The sequence below is a fragment of the Suncus etruscus genome, chromosome 3, assembly GCF_024139225.1.
Source record: "Suncus etruscus isolate mSunEtr1 chromosome 3, mSunEtr1.pri.cur, whole genome shotgun sequence".
Classification (NCBI taxonomy): Eukaryota; Metazoa; Chordata; class Mammalia; order Eulipotyphla; family Soricidae; genus Suncus; species Suncus etruscus.
Genome location: NC_064850.1, coordinates 146828621 through 146848620, shown reverse-complemented (window position 1 = coordinate 146848620; position 20000 = coordinate 146828621). Strand labels below are relative to the sequence as shown.

General features: G+C 38.3%; 1 protein-coding gene and 1 non-coding gene across 2 annotated transcripts in view; one reads left to right on the top strand and one right to left on the bottom strand.

Moving 5' to 3' along the window:
* METTL4 (methyltransferase 4, N6-adenosine) overlaps positions 1-1691 on the top strand; it is a 40041-nt gene extending 38350 nt beyond the window's left edge. The window contains 1 exon segment of the mRNA XM_049770197.1: positions 1499-1691. Within this exon segment, the coding sequence (XP_049626154.1) occupies positions 1499-1646 (148 nt within the window). The 3' untranslated portion in view covers positions 1647-1691.
* A 5993-nt stretch (positions 1692-7684) lies between these two features.
* LOC126004698 (U6 spliceosomal RNA) lies at positions 7685-7790 on the bottom strand. Its single transcript, XR_007493962.1, has one exon. It is a non-coding gene; the product is annotated as a U6 spliceosomal RNA (small nuclear RNA).
* Between the last annotated feature and the right edge of the window lie 12210 nt (positions 7791-20000).

The following is a 20000-nucleotide window of genomic DNA, read 5'->3' as shown; positions in this document are numbered from 1 at the left end:
AAGTCTCTATATTTGTTTGTTTTGTTTTCGGCTACATCTTGATGTGTTCAGGTTCTAGACCTAGCTCTGTTTCAGGGTTTCTTCCAGCAGTACTTGAAGGACCATGTACCAGGGATTGAAAATGAGCATCCTGCATGTAAAACATGTGATCAACCTATTGAGCCATCTCTATGGCCCTAGACCTTGCCCAAATTAAGTATTGCTAAGATGTTTTTATCATTCCCTCAAATATTTTATTTGGTTTGGGGCTACACTCTATAATGCTCAGGACTTACTTCTGCTCTGCACTAGGGATCAGTTCTGTTTGGCTTGGGATGTAGGGCATCAAACCTAGGTCAGCCATCACTGAAGCTGCATGCAAAGCAATTGCCTTATCTATCTGCTGGCTATTATTCTAGCTCTCTCTTTTGAGGAAGCTTAAAGCTTTTTCTCCCCCAGACTCCATGTTGTAAAGCAATTAATAATTTTACCAGTACTTGTGACTTTTTCATCAAGTTGATATTTTCTTTATTTTTTTTTTTTATTTTTTTGGTTTTTCGGGCCACACCCATTTGATGCTCAGGGGTTACTCCTGGCTAAGCGCTCAGAAATTGCCCCTGGCTTGGGGGGACCATATGGGATGCCGGGGGATCGAACCGCAGTTAGCGCCTGCAAGGCAGACACCTTACCTCTAGCGCCACCTCGCCGGCCCCAAGTTGATAATTTCATGCCTAATCCTATGATTTGTTGAATAAAAACTGCAACATATCAAAGTTAAATTGATTTAAATTTTACTCTTTAAGAAAAACTATTTTTTTTGTTAGTGCAATAACAGTTGATTAACCTGTTTGTATCTATTCACATCTATATGTATGTATGTGAGGTATCTTTTTCCAACAAAATGCAATTTTTAGTAAAAAATTAAATAAGGCAATAACTGGAAAATACATGGTGAAATTTTTTAGTATAGAAGAATTTATAATTTGAAAGCGAAGGAATGGTTTTACTTCTAACTACATTTGTAACTAAGGGGACTAGTATTATTTGTCATTTTTTTGGACATTTCTGAGTCCAATTTCTTATGTGTGATTCTTTTACTTAAGTAAATGGTTACAGAGACTGAGACTTCATATATAAAATGTGATGTCTTTATTGTTTCTAAGAATTTTCTTTGTATAGATTATTAAAAATATAAATGAAGTGATTCTCAGGACATAGGCCATCAGTATTGGAAAATTAAAAAGTCAACTCTGTGGGTGTTAAAATCTTCATTTCTCACCTAAAATGAAAGCCAGTAAGTCAGGACATTTATTATTCCAGATATTGTTTCCAGTCTCAAAGGTGCTTATTTTAAATGACTTTTGAACTATTGATAGAATGCCAGAGAGGAAATTAACTTGCCCTTTCTTTTCTAAAGGGGACATCCATGCTTTTCTACTCTTAATACTTAAAAGGAATTAATTAATTTCTTCATAATAATTTTTGTGTTTTGATTTTATGTTTGTATTTTGTTTTGAACAGAGGTTCTGAAAGATTACATCAAGCCAAATGGGCAGTGTTTGGAATTGTTTGCTCGAAATTTACAGCCTGGTTGGACTAGCTGGGGCAATGAAGTTCTCAAATTTCAACATGTGGATTATTTTATTGCTCTGGAGCCTGGAAGTTGACTGGTCTTAAATGAGTAATTTTCTTTAGATTTTCCTTATCTCTTTTCCCTTCATTATAACATTGATGTTTCTTTTTGTTACCAATGACCATGATTAAAGATGTAAACTGGACTTGATGTTTCAGCAAAACAGAAGTTGGCTAGTCTTCCTGTAATCTTGGATTCATTTTACTTTGGTTGTATTGGGATTGGACATTTGTTATTCCAGATTCACTACAATAAGGACAAAGGTGGCAAATCTACATTACTGAAAAAGTTCAGCGCATCTCTGAGGACCCTGTGTCATCACATTCATGTCTGTTGTGTTGTTTCCCTACCCACTTCTCCTTCCCTCTATATTAGGATGAAAAATAACCAGAGTCATCATCTAAGAAATTAGAGATTTTCACAGAAAGTTCAGATATCTGCTTTTCTTTGAAAAGTAGAGTTTACCTCTCAGTGACATATTTTGCCACAAACTACAGGATGCAGCTTTGATGGCAGCTTGCTTGGGAAGGATCATATTCTCCATTTCACCATCGAACCACTGGTCTACCCATGCTACTTACTAATAGTATGTTTGGCCTCATGTGAAATCTGAATTGTGAACTCTGGTACACTGTTATATTCTGGAAAAAGTATTCAAAGATCTCTCAGATACTGCAGTATTGTACCAACTCAATGAAAGCATTTTTGCAGGGTTTTAAATTGCACTCAACCTAACTTAAAATTGGTTTTGATAAAGGAAAAATTTAAAAGTTTTCTTATGAAAAGGTCAGAAAGCAGTCACTGTTTAAGATTATGAGAAGAATGTATTTTGAAACATTTTATAGAAATACATGTTTACCAAATAGATGATTTTGACTGAAATGATTCATTGGAAAGTATGCTGATTTATTATATAAAAACTTTTAGACAAAATCCCATATGGTCCCCCCGAGCCAGAGGCAATTTCTGAGCACTTAGCCAGGAGCAACCCCTGAGCATCAAATGGATGTGGCCCGAAAAAACAAAAACAAAAACAAAAAAACATGATAGGGGCCGAAGAGATAGCATGGAGGTAGGGCATTTGCCTTGCATGCAGAAGGATGGTGGTTTGAATCCTGGCATCCCATATGATCCCCCAAGTTGCCAGGAGTGATTTCTGAGTATAGAGCCAGGAGTAACCCCAAAGCGCTGCCGGGTGTGACCCCACCAAAAACAAAACAGAAAACAAAAACACAAAAAACCACGATAGTATGGTAGTAATAGACTATAGAGACGGGGACCATCCATGGTAGTCCGCTATGAAGAGTGGGGGAGTGCAGTTAGGGCAGAGAATGAACCACTATGATAATGATAGTGGAAATGATCACTTCAGACAGAAATTGAATGCTGAAAGGAGATAAATTTACAGGTATGCTACCCTTTCAGTGACAGTATTGCAAACCACAGTGAATAAAAGAAAAATAAGGGAAGGTGGAGGGGAAGGAGAGGTGGGGATAAAGAGAGGGGGTAGAGAGAATGTCATAAGCATGCAGGGGAGAGGACAGAGGGAGGGTGGGTGGGAAGCTGGGAACATTGGTGGCAGGAAATGTGCACTGGTGAATGGATGGGTGTTGCACATTGTATGACAAACTCAATCATAAACAACTAACTAATGGTAATTCAATAAAGAATTTATTATAAACAAACAAGAAAACAAAAAATTGGAACAGCTGTGTGCAAGATAATTGCTTTACCACTGTGTTATCTCTTCAGCCTTTTCTGATATATATGTATGTGTGTGTATATCTATATCTATATCTATATCTATATCTATATCTATATCTATATCTATATCTATATACAGTGGCAATGCTCAGTGTAGCACTGCTTGAAAGACCATAGGAGATGCGCAGGATCAAATGCGGTCAACCGTATCATATACAAGATAAGTGCATAACCTGCTGTACTACCACTCTAGTCCCAATTATTTAAAGTATTAAAACCGTTTTTGGTCAATATGCTCAGTGGAAAACATGATGCTCAGCTTGATTTTTAGCTGCTGCTTCCAGAGCTACCCACACTACCAATATTTTAGGACTTCCAGATTTTTTGTTTTTAGGCTGTCTAAATTTAAAGGATTTAGACCTGTCTGCTTTCGTATAGGGATCATCTTTGCCAGGAGGAACTAGTAGTTGAGATTAGCTGCATGTGTACATATGGTCTATCCAGTGTTAATAGCTCCTGAGTGACTAATTATTTATGCTATGTTATCCTCATTTCTTTTGGTAGGACTAAGAAGACTAATCTTTAGACTCTATAGGTATTGTGAGAATGAAGTAAAATAACAGGTTGAAGATGCTTGCCATATGATTATTTATCTAGCAGTTAGATGTTATTTAATATGTATGCTCTTTAATTTTTATATAAAAATCTTCTTGCCAGTACCTCCTATTTTGTGATTTGGTTTTTTTCCCCCTTAAACCTTTTATTGTCTTTGTAGCCACTTTTCATAATTTGGGTTATCCAGACAGGTTTTCCCTCATATTTATCACTTAAGTTAAAAGTGTAGAAAACACACTTAAAAATAGACCTCATATTTTCTCTTAATAGATAGTAGGACAATCTTTTTATTTAAAAATTGTATCACATAATTGACATAACTGATCACAATACATTTGTTTCAGGATGACAGAAAGTTACGTTATTAAAAAATAGAAAGAATGGGCTGGTGAGGTGGCGCTAGAGGCAAGGTGTCTGCCTTGCAGGTGCTAGCCAAGGAAGGACCTCGGTTCAATCCCCCAGCATCCCATATGGTCCCCCCAAGCCAGCGGCAATTTCTGAGCACTTAGCCAAGAGTAATCCCTGAGCATCAAATGGGTGTGGCCCGAAATACAGGACGGAGCAGAAGTCTTCCATACACCACAAAAGCACCAAGGGGAGAGTAAATGAACCTGAAAGGAGTCTATAGTTAATCTCATGACAATATACTTCAAGGGTGGAGAAACCCTGTATCTCTTAGGCAAAGGAAATTCCTTTTCGAATGACCCCAATATTTACTGTGCATCTGCAGGAGGGGAAAAAGTACAAAACAATTTTTTTATTATTATTTACTTATCTATTTTTTTGTTGATTTCATTGTTGTGGTTTGGCTATTGAAGTGGATGTCTCTATTTATATTTATTTATTTATTTTCTTCATTTCTTATGTGCTCTGCCACATTTTTTTTAATCTCAATACCATGGCTTTTATATGGTGCTTACCCTTTTGTTTTATTTTGTTTGTTTTTTTTGGAATGCTCACTGGATATTTTATTTGACAGTTATTTATGTACTGTTGTGGTGTTTCACCTTCTTTTTCCTCTTCGTCTCTCAAACCAAGAATGAAAGCCTCTAGAAGGACTCCGCCCATTTCCGGAGTATCTGATTCTTTTTTTCTTTTTTTTTCTCCAGGTTATTACTTTTCTCTTCTTTAAACAAAACCGCATAACTTGAACTATCTAGTTCTGCCTCCCAATTGGGGGGGGGGAATAAGGGAGGTACCAAGACCAAATAGGTATATGACCACTAAGTAGTAAGCTAGGCACAGAGGAGACCACTTATTCTAGCAGCCCCGGGGGTAAGGGAAGAGGATATGGAAAGACGGGAACGGAGGTGGAGGGAGGACAATTCGGTGATGGGAATTCCCCTGATTTTATGTTAATATGTACCTAAAATATTATTGTCAATGATATGTATGCCACTATGATTAAAATAAAAATTATATTTAGTAAAAATAGAAAATAGAAAAACTAAAAAATAAAAAAAGAATATGGAAAAAAAGAAAGGGCCAGAGTGATAGTACAGTGGTAAGGCGTTTGCCTTGCACACAGTTAGTCCAGGATAGACCTTGGTTTGATCTCCGGCCTCCCATATGGTCCCCTGAGCCAGGAGCGATTTCCAAGCTAATAGTCAGGAGTAACCTCTGAGCATCACAGGGTGTGACCCAAATAAGCAAAAAAAAAAAAAAAAAAAAAAAAAAAAAGGTTCATTAGCAAGTATATTTGTGACAATTATTGTATCTCCAATGAAGTCATTAATACAATAAAAGGTTTTTTTTAGTAAGGTTTAGAAGCTTCATTTATTTATCATAACTACTTTGATATGATTCTATGCATTTTCCCCATTAGTTTCCTTGTGTACTGCTGTGCTGAAGGTAATTTGGTAGTCCTACCCTCCCTGGAAGGAGTTGAGGGATTAGGCTTGGGTTTGCTCTTTTTCTTTTTGCCCAAGGAGAGGAAATATAACTGTGATCCTATTATGACCACACTTGGTACATAAAATTTACAGTATCACTATCACAGCGTAATATGTCATTCTGTACTGTCATCATTCCATATCTCCTATATCATTTTCTATATCATTGCTGGAAAACACTAATATGTATATATATATACATATCCAGCACAATTTCCTTGAGATTTATCCCGTGACAGGTATCAAAAGTTCACTTTTATTTATGGTTGCACAGTGTCCCATGGTGTGTCTGGACTAGAGTTTGCTAAATGCCCACAAAAGTGAGGACATCAGAGATAGTTTTAATTTTTTAATTTGGCTATTGCAAGTGAGACCGCTATAAACATTTATGTACAAGGTTTTAATATAAATGTAAGTTATTTTCTGTGGAATTGTTCAAGTAAAGTTGCTGGGTCCGTATGGTAAATGTATATTTAGTTTTTTAAATTTTTTTGGGTTTGTTTTTGGGCCACAGCCAGTGATGCTCAGGGATTTTTCCTGACTGCACATAATAATTACTCTTGGTAGACTTGAAGGATGATGTGGGATTTTGGGGGTGGGATCCTGGTCAGCTGCGTGCAAAACAAGCTGCCCCACCTGCTGTACTCTGACCCTACATATTTAGTTTTATGACAGTTACTAAGTATTTTCAGAATGGTTATAGTTAAACTTTGTTATAAAACTATTCCTGTCTCACAACCCTAAAAAGTAAGTTATTTGCTCCTTTCTTACTGACAATCCAAGGATGTTAAGCAGCAAAAATCCCACCTAAAACCCTAGAATGTTAAGGATCAAAAAAATCCTACTTAAAATCCAAGGATGTTAAGGACTTATTCAAGATAGTAAGACTAGTAAGCAACAGAACTAAGATTTAAAGCCATATGTAGGCAAGATTCAACGTTCTTTAGGGTTTACATCATAAAGTATTATGCCTAGGCTGTCAGTAATGTCCAAGGACACTTCTGTTAGCATAAAGATTATTTTTTTCTGGTTACAAATATAAAAATATATCAATATGTACCATTTTTTAGTTCCTAGAGTAAGGAGGTATTGCTCTTTTTTTTTTTTTTTTTGTTTTGTTTTTTTGGTTTTTGGGCCACACCCAGTGACGCTCAGGGGTTACTCCTGGCTATGCGCTCAGAAGTCGCTCCTGGCTTGGGGGACCATATGGGACACCGGGGGATCGAACCGCGGTCCGTCCAAGGCTAGCGCAGGCAAGGCAGGCACCTTACCTCTTGCGCCACCGCCCGGCCCCAGGTATTGCTCTTAATGAAAAGACTTCGATGAAATGCTAACTTGGAGACATCATTAATCTAAAAATCTTGAGAAATACAGTATTATTTTTTTTAGAACAACAGAATAGGAAGTATCACCTGTCTAATGAAGGAGACAAGTAGATCAAATTAGCTAGTTTTATTTATTGTACAAATTCTCACTATTTAAGGAACAATAAAACCAACAAAATAGGATATATGTAGAATGTAACTCCTGTTGAAACAAAGTTTCAAAAGTATAACTTTAATTACACGGAATTATTTTATCTATATGGTATCTATAAACAATTTTCACTTGCTCATTTTTTTGTATTTAATCTATCGCTTTTTACAATTGTTTGTTATTCTTTTTTTTTTTTTTTTTTGTTTTTTGGGCCACACCCGGCGGTGCTCAGGGGTTACTCCTGAATGTCTGCTCAGAAATAGCTCCTGGCAGGCACGGGGGACCATATGGGACACCGGGATTCGAATCAACCACCTTTGGTCCTGGATCGGCTGCTTGCAAGGCAAACGCTGCTGTGCTATCTCTCCGGGCCTATTTTTTTTTTTTTAATATGGAACGCTTCACGAATTTGCGTGTCATCCTTGCGCAGGGGCCATGCTAATCTTCTCTGTATTGTTCCATTTTAGTATATATGCTGCTGCAGCGAACACTGTTTGTCATTCTTTCTCTCCTTGTCTTTCCTCTCCTATCTTGAGATTTATCGAATACATAGGTATCAAGAATTCACTTTTTTTGGGGTGGGGTGGGGATTCACCCTGAGGACACTCAGGGGTTACTCCTGGCTATATGCTCAGAAATTGCTCCTGGTTTGGGGACCATATGGGATGCTGGGGGATGGAACCGCGGTCCCTCCTAGGCTAGCGTGGGCAAGGTAGACGCCTTACCCTTGCACCACAGCTCCGAAGAATTCTCTTTTATTTATGGTTGCACATATGGTTCCTTTCCTCTTCTCTCCTTTTCCTTCCCCCGTCCTCTCCCCTCTCGATTCCTCTTTTCTCCTTTTCTTTTTCTTACAAATTGAATGAGAACATTAAGGACAATGTATTCTAAATGAGGGAACATTTTAGTTCAAAAATTTTAGTTCAACTAAATTTTTTAGTTAAAAAATCATAGCAGTCCTGTGCATCCTGACTTTTCTGCTGAGAATGAGAGTCCCTAAATCAGCTTGAGTGGATTAGCTTGCTTTTGTATTATTTTCAGTGACAGAGTTAGCCATAACATTGGTGATAGATTTATGATGATTTTGGTGACTCAGTATTTTCTTGGTTGAGATCAAGTAAAAATGAATAGAAATATATATTTGAAGATTTTTTTTTGCATCATCTGATAAGAAGTTTGAATCTACTTTGGGAGCTTTTTAATTTACTCCAGGTTCTGGAAAATGACAGGGCCAACAACTGACTAACCTGGCATCAATTTTTCAGTAAGAGCTTTTATTCAATACTTTGCTAGTGTCACTTGACAATTACTTTTGGCTTTGGCCATAGCCTTAGAGATAGCAGGGTCTTAGCTCACTTCCTACTACCAAGGGGTGGGGGAACTGGGCCCCAACATGCTGTAGTGGGAAACTCTAGTGCAGTCCACAATCTATGACTTCGATGTGCATTTTTTTGCTGGAAGGTTGCCCCAGTGTATACCGAGGAAAGAAATTGAGTGGAGGAGGAGAAACACAAATCTGAAAGGATGGGGGCCAGCGGCCAAGTGGTCTCAAATGCATTGGTGGAGATTAAAAAAAGGATAGAACTAGATATCCAAGCCAAAGTCAGCAATACTGAACTCAAGAGACCCAAACCATGGGCCCGGAGAGATAGCACAGCGGCGTTTGCCTTGCAAGCAGCCGATCCAGGACCAAAGGTGGTTGGTTCGAATCCCGGTGTCCCATATGGTCCCCCGTGCCTGCCAGGAGCTATTTCTGAGCAGACAGCCAGGAGTAACCCCTGAGCACCGCCGGGTGTGGCCCAAAAACCAAAAAAAAAAAAAAAAAAAAAAGAGACCCAAACCTTAACAACCAAACTTAAAAATGGGTCTGTTATACTGGCAGGCTGGGGGGCAAAGGATGATGCTATAGAATACACTCTGGGAACATGGTGGAGAGAGTTTGGCACTTGTGGCGGGATTGGCTCTGATTCATTGTATGTCTGAAAACCAACTATGAAGGACTTTGTAAATCATAATGGTTTGAATTAAAAAAAATAAAGACTGAACAGATTAAAGAAATGAGCACAGCCCTGTTAGATCTGTGGCACCATATAAAACCTAGGCCCTTCCACATAGCCTTCTGCTCTCTGCAGGGAATTGACCCCAGCATAGAGAAAGGAGTAATCTCTGAGCAACCACTGAGTGTGTCCCCAAACAAATAATAAGAACAATAAATTAATGCTTTATGAGATAAAGAAATGACTTGCCCAAACCTCAACAAAGGTTCTGGCAGAATTCCAGGTAGAAATTTAAATCACTTTTTAAATTTATTGAGATTTATTTTTATCACTTAGGACATTGTTTTAGAAAGATTCTGTATGTATTTGGGGAAAACATTTTTTTCATTGATTGATTCTTTTTGGAATGGTCTGTATAAATAGAATAGGTCAAATTAGTTGGTAATATTGTTCAAGTCTTTTATATCCTCATTGATTTTCTGTCCACTTGTCCAGTTACTGAAATATCCAGTGTACTTTTTGTTTTGACCATTTCTTTTTTTACTGTCAGCTTGTAAGATAAATTATTCACTATCACTGATTATTGGAAAACGCATAAAAATTATCTCACACTCTAATTCCTTATAAGAACACCAGAAATAGGTGCTGGTGGGATAAGGAGAAAACAGACCCTCGATTCACTCTTGGTGGAGAGTAAACTGGTTCACTCTTTATGGAAAGGAATATGAATGTTCCTCAAATATTATCAAATAGATCTACATTGAAATCTAGCAATTCTACTTCTAAGCATGTATACTAAAAGACACAAAACACTAATTTGAAAAGATATATATTTACATATGTTTATTATAGTACTATTTACTATATACCAGGGGTGGCGAACAAATTCGACACAAAAAGCCAAAATTTTAAACTGTGAGAGAGAGCCACACCATGCAGTGACCTGCCAAAACAGACATACACTCACACAAAAGCATATAATTTTAACAATAATATATTAAACACATATTGCATTTTGCCATTTTGAGTGAGGGTAAAAATCCTGTTCAGCACCCCTGGTATAATATATACAGTCAAGTTTTAGAAACAACCCAAATGTCCAATCACAGATGAATAGATAAAGTAAACACATACATATACAGGACACACAAATATATGTACATATATATATATATTTATTTTGTTTTTGGGTCACACCCATCAGCACTCAGAGATTACTCCTGGCTCTACACTCAGAAATCACCCCTGGCAGGTAAGAGGGACCATATGGGATGCCGGGATTTGAACCACCGTCCTTCTGCATGCAAGGCAAACATCTTACCTCCATGCTATCTCTCTGGCCCATATGTACATATATTTTTTTTTTGTTTTTGGGCCACACCCGGTAACGCTCAGGGGTTACTCCTGGCTATGCGCTCAGAAGTCGCTCCTGGCTTGGGGGACCATATGGGACGCCGGGGGATCGAACCGCGGTCCGTCTCCTAGGCTAGCGCAGGTAAGGAAGGCACCTTACCTCCAGCGCCACCGCCCGGCCCATATGTACATATATTTATACACAGGTATGAAAAGGATTAAACTCACCTTAATATGATACCTGCCAGTTCTAAATTTCTGTTGTTGCAACTCGGATTGAGCTGGAGGATTTCATGTTAGTGAAATAAGACATAAAGAAAAGGACAAATACCAGATAATCTTATTCATCTCTGTTACATAAACAAAACAAAGAAAAAGCCAGTATAAATTAAGGATAAATCCTTAGTCTTGGATTACAAAACTTGTATTGCCAAACAGTGAGTGAGAGAGGATAAAGAAAAAGCTTACTATAAGTGACAGATTGTGGTGGAGGATCTTTGGTGATGGATGGCAAAGATGCCACAGCTATGTATAACTATGCTGCCTAAGTTATACTAGAAATAATAACAGTTCCATTACTATTTTTATTTGCTGCACATAATTGTGAATGATAAAATATCATATAATTTTATTTATTTAAATATTTCCCTTTCCTTTTTTCTGTTGATATTGTTGTATTTACTGGTATCTGCTCAGATGTTTGACTCCGGTGTTCACCATAGTCACATTCCTCTTAGTCATGGTGCTTCCACATGTTCTAGTTGGGATGTTTACACTTCGGTTGTGGTACTCATGCACATTCTTGCTAGAGATTACACTTATGACTATGATGCTCACCCATCTTTTTTGTTGCAGTGCTTGCAAATATCTGGCTATGTATGGTGTGGCTGAACATCCCTTAAACTGCTAAGAATCACAGACAGCAGATCCAAAAGGACTGTGTTCAATGCCTTTGGACAGCACTAGGGATCAAAGTTATGGGATTCCACTTACGAAATAGGCACTTGAGCTGCGGAGACTATATCTAGCTCCAAATATTATACATTACTACTGATGATGAAAAAGTTTATTCTCTTAGTGAAAAAAAATTTTTTTTTTTTTTGGTTTTTGGGCCACACCCGGTAACGCTCAGGGGTTACTCCTGGCTATGCGCTCAGAAGTCGCTCCTGGCTTGGGGGACCATATGGGACGCCGGGGGATCGAACCGCGGTCCGTCTCCTAGGCTAGCGCAGGTAAGGCAGGCACCTTACCTCCAGCGCCACCGCCCGGCCCCTTTTTTTTTTTTTTTTTTTTTTTTTGGTTTTTGGGCCACACCCTGTGACGCTCAGGGGTTACTCCTGGCTATGCGCTCAGAAGTTGCTCCTGGCTTCTTGGGGGACCATATGGGACGCCGGGGGATCGAACCGCCGGGGGATCGAACCGCGGTCCGTCCTAGGCTAGCGCAGGCAAGGCAGGCACCTTACCTCCAGCGCCACCGCCCGGCCCCTATGGATTGACTAGTGAATTTTTTTTTTTTTTTTTTTTTTTTTGGTTTTTGGGCCACACCCGTTTGACGCTCAGAGGTTACTCCTGGCTATGTGCTCAGAAATCGCCCCTGGCTTGGGGGGACCATATGGGACGCCGGGGGATCGAACCGCGGTCCTTCCTTGGCTAGCGCTTGCAAGGCAGACACCTTACCTCCAGCGCCACCTACCCGGCCGAAAAATTTTTATTGAATTTAACTGACTCTATTGAGCAGTGTGGCCAAATAAATTCCAAAATTTTTATGCGACATCTATTTTCATTTAGCTAGATAAAAAATGTGATGTAATATATATCAGATCCTTTTCTTCGAACAGGGATAATAGTCAATTGAGGTGGTTAGGGTCTCTTTTTGGCACTAGTGATACAAGTATCAGGTGTTACTTTGTTTATATATTTTTTGTTTATAATATTTTATTTTTTATTATTTATTTATTTTTAGTTTTGGGGCCACACCTGGCAATGCTCAGGGGTTTCTCCTGGCTATGCGCTCAGAAATTGCTCCTGCCTTGGGGAACCATATGGGACGCTGAGGGATCAAACCATGGTCTGTCCTAAGGTCAGCTAAGTACAAGGCAAACACCCTACTGCTGCGCCACTGCTCCATCCCCTGTTTATAATATTTTATACCGTCATTTTCAATAGCACTTTTTTTTTCTTCCGGTTTTTGGACTACACCCGGTAACACTCAGGGGTTACTCCTGGCTATGAGCTCAGAAATCGCTCCTGGCTTGGGGGACCATATGGGACGACAGGGGATTGAACCGCGGTCCGTCCTAGGCTCTCGCTGGCAAGGCAGACACCTTACCTTCAGCGCCACCACACCAGCTCCTCAATAGCACTTCTTATAGATATTATTGTTTTACATCTTATTAAAGAAGTGGATTTTTCGGGGCCGGCGAGGTGGCGCTAGAGGTAAGGTGTCTGCCTTGCAAGCGCTAGCCAAGGAAGAACCGCGGTTCGATCCTCTGGCGTCCCATATGGTCCCTCCAATCCAGGGGCAATTTCTGAGCGCTTAGCCAGGAGTAACCCCTGAGCATCAAACAGGTGTGGCCCAAAAAACCAAAAAAAAAAAAAAAAAAAAAAAAAGAAGTGGATTTTTCATCATTTTAAAAAACTTTTTTCTACATAATTTTACTGGGAGAATGTTAATATACTTTGGATCTCTCCTCTTTCATCTCTTCTGTCTTTTCCTTCTATTGCAACCTGTTCTCTTCAATATAGAGTGATAAATCCGAGGGCTACCTCATTTTTCATTTTCCTTCTCGGAAGTTTAGCAGGCATTTGGATAGGGTAGAGTCTGACTCTAGTTTTAACAGGTAATTTTTTTTATTTTTAATTTAATTTTTTGGGGGGTCACAACTGGCAGCACACAGCGGATACTCCTGGCTCTGCACTCAGAAATTGCTCCTGGCAGGCTCAGGAGACCATATGGGATTCAATGCCGGGATTCAAACCACTGTCCGTCCTTGAGTCAGCTGTGTGAAAGGCAAATGCCCTACCACTGTGCTATCTCTCTGGCCCCCTTGACAAGGTAGTTTTTGCATTTATATACCATCTGCACAAACTCACAGGTTTAATTTGGACTTAGGGCCAGGAATGTGCTCTAATGGATACCTGGTAAGGTTAGGCATTTAATGAAAGAATCAGAGACCTGAGAGAATCTGCCAAAATTTCCATCTGCAAAAAGCAAGAAATATTATATCACTCTAAGATTTTAAACATATGATGAGAATGATGATTATTGTCTCTAAGGGCACAATGTTCTATGGAAAGTTCAGTATTCTGAAAGCATTAAAAGCTTTTAATTAAATAATTTTTCTCTTGTGGTGGTCTGGAATTTGGCAAGTGGATGAACATAAAGAGAAAAATAAGAAAAAAGTTAAGTTAGAAAATGTCAAGCATTTTGATTATGCTTTACACATGTTCAAGGTTCTTTTGTTATGATATGGTGGGATCTTTCTCCTTGACTAATTCCTTTTGAAATCTTAGCTTTTTTCATAGTGCTTCAAACATAGAAGGAACTCAATAAATACATGTTTAATGCTGGAGATTCTTCCATTAAAGTTGAAGATGAGTGTAGGACAAAAAGGTCTTTGATGTGGAGAATTGAAATTTTATCTGCCATTTGGAATGCATCAGAGGATCTGTAGCACAAAAGACTGTTAATTTCTTATTTCCTATTTTTTCTTATTTCTTATTTTTTTCACAATAATTCTGAAGAATAAAAGCATTATTCCTCTTACTTATGCACCTAGTAAAGTAACTTATCTATGACCATTATGTAAAAGTGTCTTAAATCTAATTCTTTTTTTCTATAAATGATTGAGAGAAAATTTTCTTTTCATTTCTTTTCTTTTCTTTTCTTTTCTTTTCTTTTCTTTTCTTTTCTTTTCTTTCTTTCTTTTTTTTTTTTTTTTTTTTGGCTTTTGGGCCACACCCGGCGGTGCTCAGGGATTACTCCTGGCTGTCTGCTCAGAAATAGCTCCTGGAAGGCACGGGGGACCATATGGGACACCGGGATTCGAACCAACCACCTTTGGTCCTGGATCGGCTGCTTGCAAGGCTAACGCCGCTGTGCTATCTCTCCGGGCCCAAATTTTCTTTTCTTTTTGTTGTGTGTTTTGGGTCACACCCGGCAGTGCTCAGGGGTTACTCTTGGCTCTACTCTCAGAAGTTGCTCCTGGCAGGCTCGAGGACCATATGGGATGCTGGGATTCGAACCACCATCCTTCTGCACACAAGGCAAACACCTTACCTCCATGCTATCTCTCCAGCCCTGAGAGAAATTTTTCTAATAGGAAGCACATAATAGAAAATTCAGAGCCACAGAAAGAGTAAAGATCTAATTTTGTAAATAATCATGCTTTTCTTGAGGAAAGCCTTCAGTGGAACAGAAATACTGGAAGATACTTTAAGATGGGTAGATTATAAAAAAATTTATTGTAGAACTTTCTTCATGGTGAGACCATTATTAGTGAATTTTTTCTTCCACATAATTTAACTGGAAAAACTAAATGATTTGAATAACTTTATAAGATATTCTTTAAAATTAATTGTAAATATATAGTTTCCAAATAATTTAAAGAGCTGAAATCATAGAATGTACAGTACTAGGAGCATGTTAATTAATTTTTTACTTAAAAAATCAGTTTTTTGAGGGGCCAGAGTGGTGGCGTTAGAGGTAAGCCATCTATCTGCCTTGCAAGTGCCAGCCTAGGATGGACCATGGTTCGATTTCCCAGCATCCCATATGGTCCCCCCAAGCCAGGAGCGATTTCTGAGCACATAGCCAGGAGTAACCCCTGAGCATCACTGGATGAGGTTCAAAAACAAAAAACAAACAAAAAAAATCAGTTTTTGAAATGTTCAAGGCTTACAGATATATGCTCATATCTTTAAGGTCCTCAAAGCACATGCTACATATAAGAATTATGCAAAACTGATTCTTTTAGAAACATAATCACCATTTTTACACTTTGCCAGCTCCATATACTCACTCTTGCTTATAAAAGAGATGTAAACCAAGTCATGAAAAATTATGAGTATACTTGCAACACAGCTGAAAGCTGAATCTTGGGAGAAGAGGATGTGCTAAGTTTCCGCCATGTCAAAGCTACTGAGAATACACCAATCACCTACATTCACTGCTTTATCTCTGTCCCTGCTTCACCACTCCTCTATAATTCTTAGTAGAGACATCAATCTGAACAAAACTCCAGGCATCACTAGAATTTTTTTTTTAGTGAGTGTGCATCCCTTTACTTCCATCTAACCTTCACATACTTCCAGAAGACCTGGCAGCTGAATACAAAAGTTGTAGTACCAGCAATAGTGTTTGGAATTCCTGGACTGTGTGACAACTCCATTTTTATTTAATACTGTCATCCCCAGTGGATGGAATACGCCAATATGTAGCTGAAGTCACCTAATGTTCAAAAAACAAATGAAGTAATAGAATGTTGAGCCAACAAGAAGAACTAACTAAACCTGACAATGACCTCATTGGAGATACAATTTACACAAATTTGCTTGTTGCTGTACTTATTGTTTTTATCTTCCTTCTCTTCTTTCTTCCCCTTTTAAAAATAAATTTGCTCCTACTTACCTGGAAACAAATGCATTTTGATTAACTGTGTCAACTATGTGATGCATGCTCTTTAATAAAGAATAAAAGTAAAGAAAGGAATTATGTTAAATTATCTTACTGAATTTCTTGTATCAGCAAGTTTTATTTTTTTTAGGCTATGCTCAGCAGTGCTCTGGCTATAGGGGGTTGCTTCTTGTGATGCTGGGGGTTGAATCTGTGCCTGCCACATGCAAAATGGGAGCATGTTTGCATGCTCAACCTGTTGAGTAATTTCTCAGCACTTACCATCAAGTTTTAAAAACATTTATGTCAAATCCTACCACTTAATGCTGAAATATGCATGGAAATTAATATTATAGAAAAATTTCTTGTAATGTCTTCAAAAATTATACCATTAATTTTATTTAATTTTGTAAAGAAATCTTAGTACTTTGGGAAGTTATTAACCAACTAATTACAATATTGCTTTTATATTCATTTTTATCTATATATAATTAGATACAAATTACCATTCTTACAATATTAAATATTCCTACTTAGGAACATTGAACATCTACATTTACTTGGCTTTAAAATTTACAGAACTGGGGATGGAGTGGTGTGGCGGAGCAGTAAGGCATCTCTGCCTTGCCGGTGCTACCATAGGATGGACCGCAGTTTGATCCTCCAATGTCCCATATGGTTCCCCAAGCCAGGAGTAACCCCTGAGCATCACTGGGTGTGGCCCAAAAACAAACAAAAAAAAGTTACAGAACTGCCATGGCCACCCTGTATAAGGAACTCTGACCCTGAAACCATGGCTAAAGGAGGGCACAAGGCTCCAGAGGCCTTAGTTACTAATACCACAAGGTAGGGAGGGCACTGGGCATCAAGGGACCTTGGCTGCCTGTCCTTGAATCACTCAGGAAAATGGGGAAATTGATAAGGGTTGTGTCATAAATATTATTTGAAACATAATTTCACTAGCATCTGAAGGACCTTTCTTTGAGCCTCTATTAAAGACTATTCAAATTTCTGTCATGAACAGTTTGGTATGCTCAAGCAATTTAATTTTACAGCCTTACAAAATTATTAGTTTTGCTGTTAGCCTAAGTTTAGTCATATTAAGTGTTAATATTTCAGGCCACAGCTTAGAATACATGAAGTGGAACAAGGCTTAAACAATAAAACACAGGGAGGGAGGGAAAAAAAAAAAGAAAAAAACCCACAACAAAACACACCAGTCTCTGAAAACTGACCTTGCTAGCAGGTCCAGATGGTTGACCATAAGGAATGATTTCAGACAAGAGGAACACAGAAGCTGAAGGTTATCCCCTCAGTCCATAAAGATAAACATGCAGTTTCCCTTATGCATTCTACTACAGTGTGAAAACTAACAGTTATGCCTGCAATTATGATACCAAGCCAAGAAATTTAGTTTAAGTGTTCTGCTATAACACTCAATAAATGGACAGAGTTTTAACCTCATTTCTGAGTGTCTGATCTCTGTTTCCCATCACCGACTCCATGCATCCACCTTCCCAAAGGAACCCTGTAATTTCCTTTGTGTTGCTGGCTTAGGACAGCCTGTGGCACAAAACACATTGGAAAATATCTTTTATAAGATTCACTACATTTCATCTTAATTTGTTTACCTTAGCTTCTTGATTTACAATATTCTTAATGGTAGGGTTTTATGTGTAGAACATTCCAGCACCATCCCCTCCACTAAGGTGTATGCTTTCTCTACCAATGTACTAGAATCTGACCTACCCATATCCATTCTATCTTCCTCCCCACAATGATATGTTTCCTACCAAAGATTAATTTTGTTTTTGTTGCCTTGCTATTTCCTTACTATGGTTCTTCATATCCCAAATATGAATGAGATTATTATGTGTCTGTTACTTCCCTTTTGACTAACTTCCCTCAGTATAATGCTCTTCAGATCCATCCACATAGCAGAAATTTGAATTATTTTATTTTTTAATATGGCTGGTAGTATTTCATTATATATATGGATTATAATATTTTTATCTAGTCATCTATTCTCAGACACTTGTGTTGTTCCCCAAATTTTCTATTCTGAATAGTGCTGCAATGAACACAGGAGAGCAAATATATTTTCATTATAGTTAAAAGAAAACTCTATTCAGAGAGATATTAAGAAAAAAATGATTGTGGAGGGGGTAATATCTACATACATATAGACAATTAAAGCTAATGTCCTGGGCCACAGAGATAGCACAGTGGTAGGGCATTTGCATTTGGCATGTGGCTAACCCAGGAGGGACCTGGTTCGATTCTTGGCATCCCATATGTTCCCCCAAGCCAGGAGCAATTTCTGAGCATATAGCTAGGAGTAACCCGAGTGTCACTGGGTGTGAGCCAAAAAAAAAAAAGAAAGAAAAATAAAAAGAAAAGAAGAGGAGAATTAGGTTTATAAAAGTATAAAGTTCTTTATCCTAATGAGAGAAAATGGATTTATGTTAGAAAGTATTATAGAGAATTCTTAAATATTAAAATATAATATTAAATATTTTAATAGAATATATAAGTATAAAAAATTGAGTAGACATAGAATTAATTAAGTTTTTTCTTTTCCATTTGGACCACATCTGGTGTTGCTCTTGGCACACTTCTAGCTCTGCACATAGAGATCAGACCTGGCAGCCTCAGAGGATCATATGGGATGCCAGGGGTTGAACAAGGATTAGCCATGTACACGGCAAATTCTCTCTGTCCACTGCTCTGGCCCATAGACATGGAATTTAAAAAATTTCTAACATGTTGTTCCTTCCATTCTGATAAATTCACTCATTTGCTGCCACTTTTTGCCAAAGTGTAGGACTTTTCGATTTGATTTTTTTTTTCCCATCACATCCTGTGGTGCTCAGGGCTGACAGTGTTCAGGGGACTACATGGGATGCCTAGGATTGAACCAAGGTCAGCTACTGCAAGGCAAATATCTGACCTGCTGTACTTTGCTACTGTACCTTGCTCCAGGCTCAAGATTTTGGAATTTATTTTTTTATTTTTATGTAAGATTTTGGAATTTAACCCAAGGTTCTATGCAAACCCCAAATCAGTTATTTTCCTTCCTTCTTTCCTTCCTTCCTTCCTTCCTTCCTTCCTTCCTCCTTCCTTCCTTCCTTCCTTCCTTCCTTCCTTCCTTCCTTCCCTTTCTTCCCTTTCTTCCCTTTCTTCCTTCCTTCCTTCCTTTCTTCCTTCCTTTCTTCCTTCCTTCCTTCCTTCCTTCCTTCCTTCCTTCCTTCCTTCCTTCCTTCCTGTTCCAGTAATACATGGTAGTACTAAGAGATTACTTCCAGTGATATTTGGGGAATTATGTGATACTAGGAATCAAATTCTGGCCTCCTGCACACAAAACATTTTCAGTTCATTGATCTATTTCTCTGGCATTTAATTTTTCTCTTATGCACTATTTAGCTAGTTTTTATTTTTAGTTATGGTATATTTTATTTGTTTCATTTTTTGGGGGGGTCACACCCGGTGGCACTCAGGGGTTACTCCTGGCTCTGTGCTCAGAAATTGCTCTTGGCAGGCATGGAGGACCATACGGGATGCTGGGATTTAAACCACCGCCTGTCCTAGATCGGCTGCATGCCCGGCAGCCTATCGCTGTGCTATCTCTCTGGCCCCAGTTATGGAATATTTTGACATATAAGTACTTAAGTTTTTATTTTGTTATAAAAGTTTATCCTCTGAATTTTCATGTTTAGAAATGGAGGAAACTTCTAACT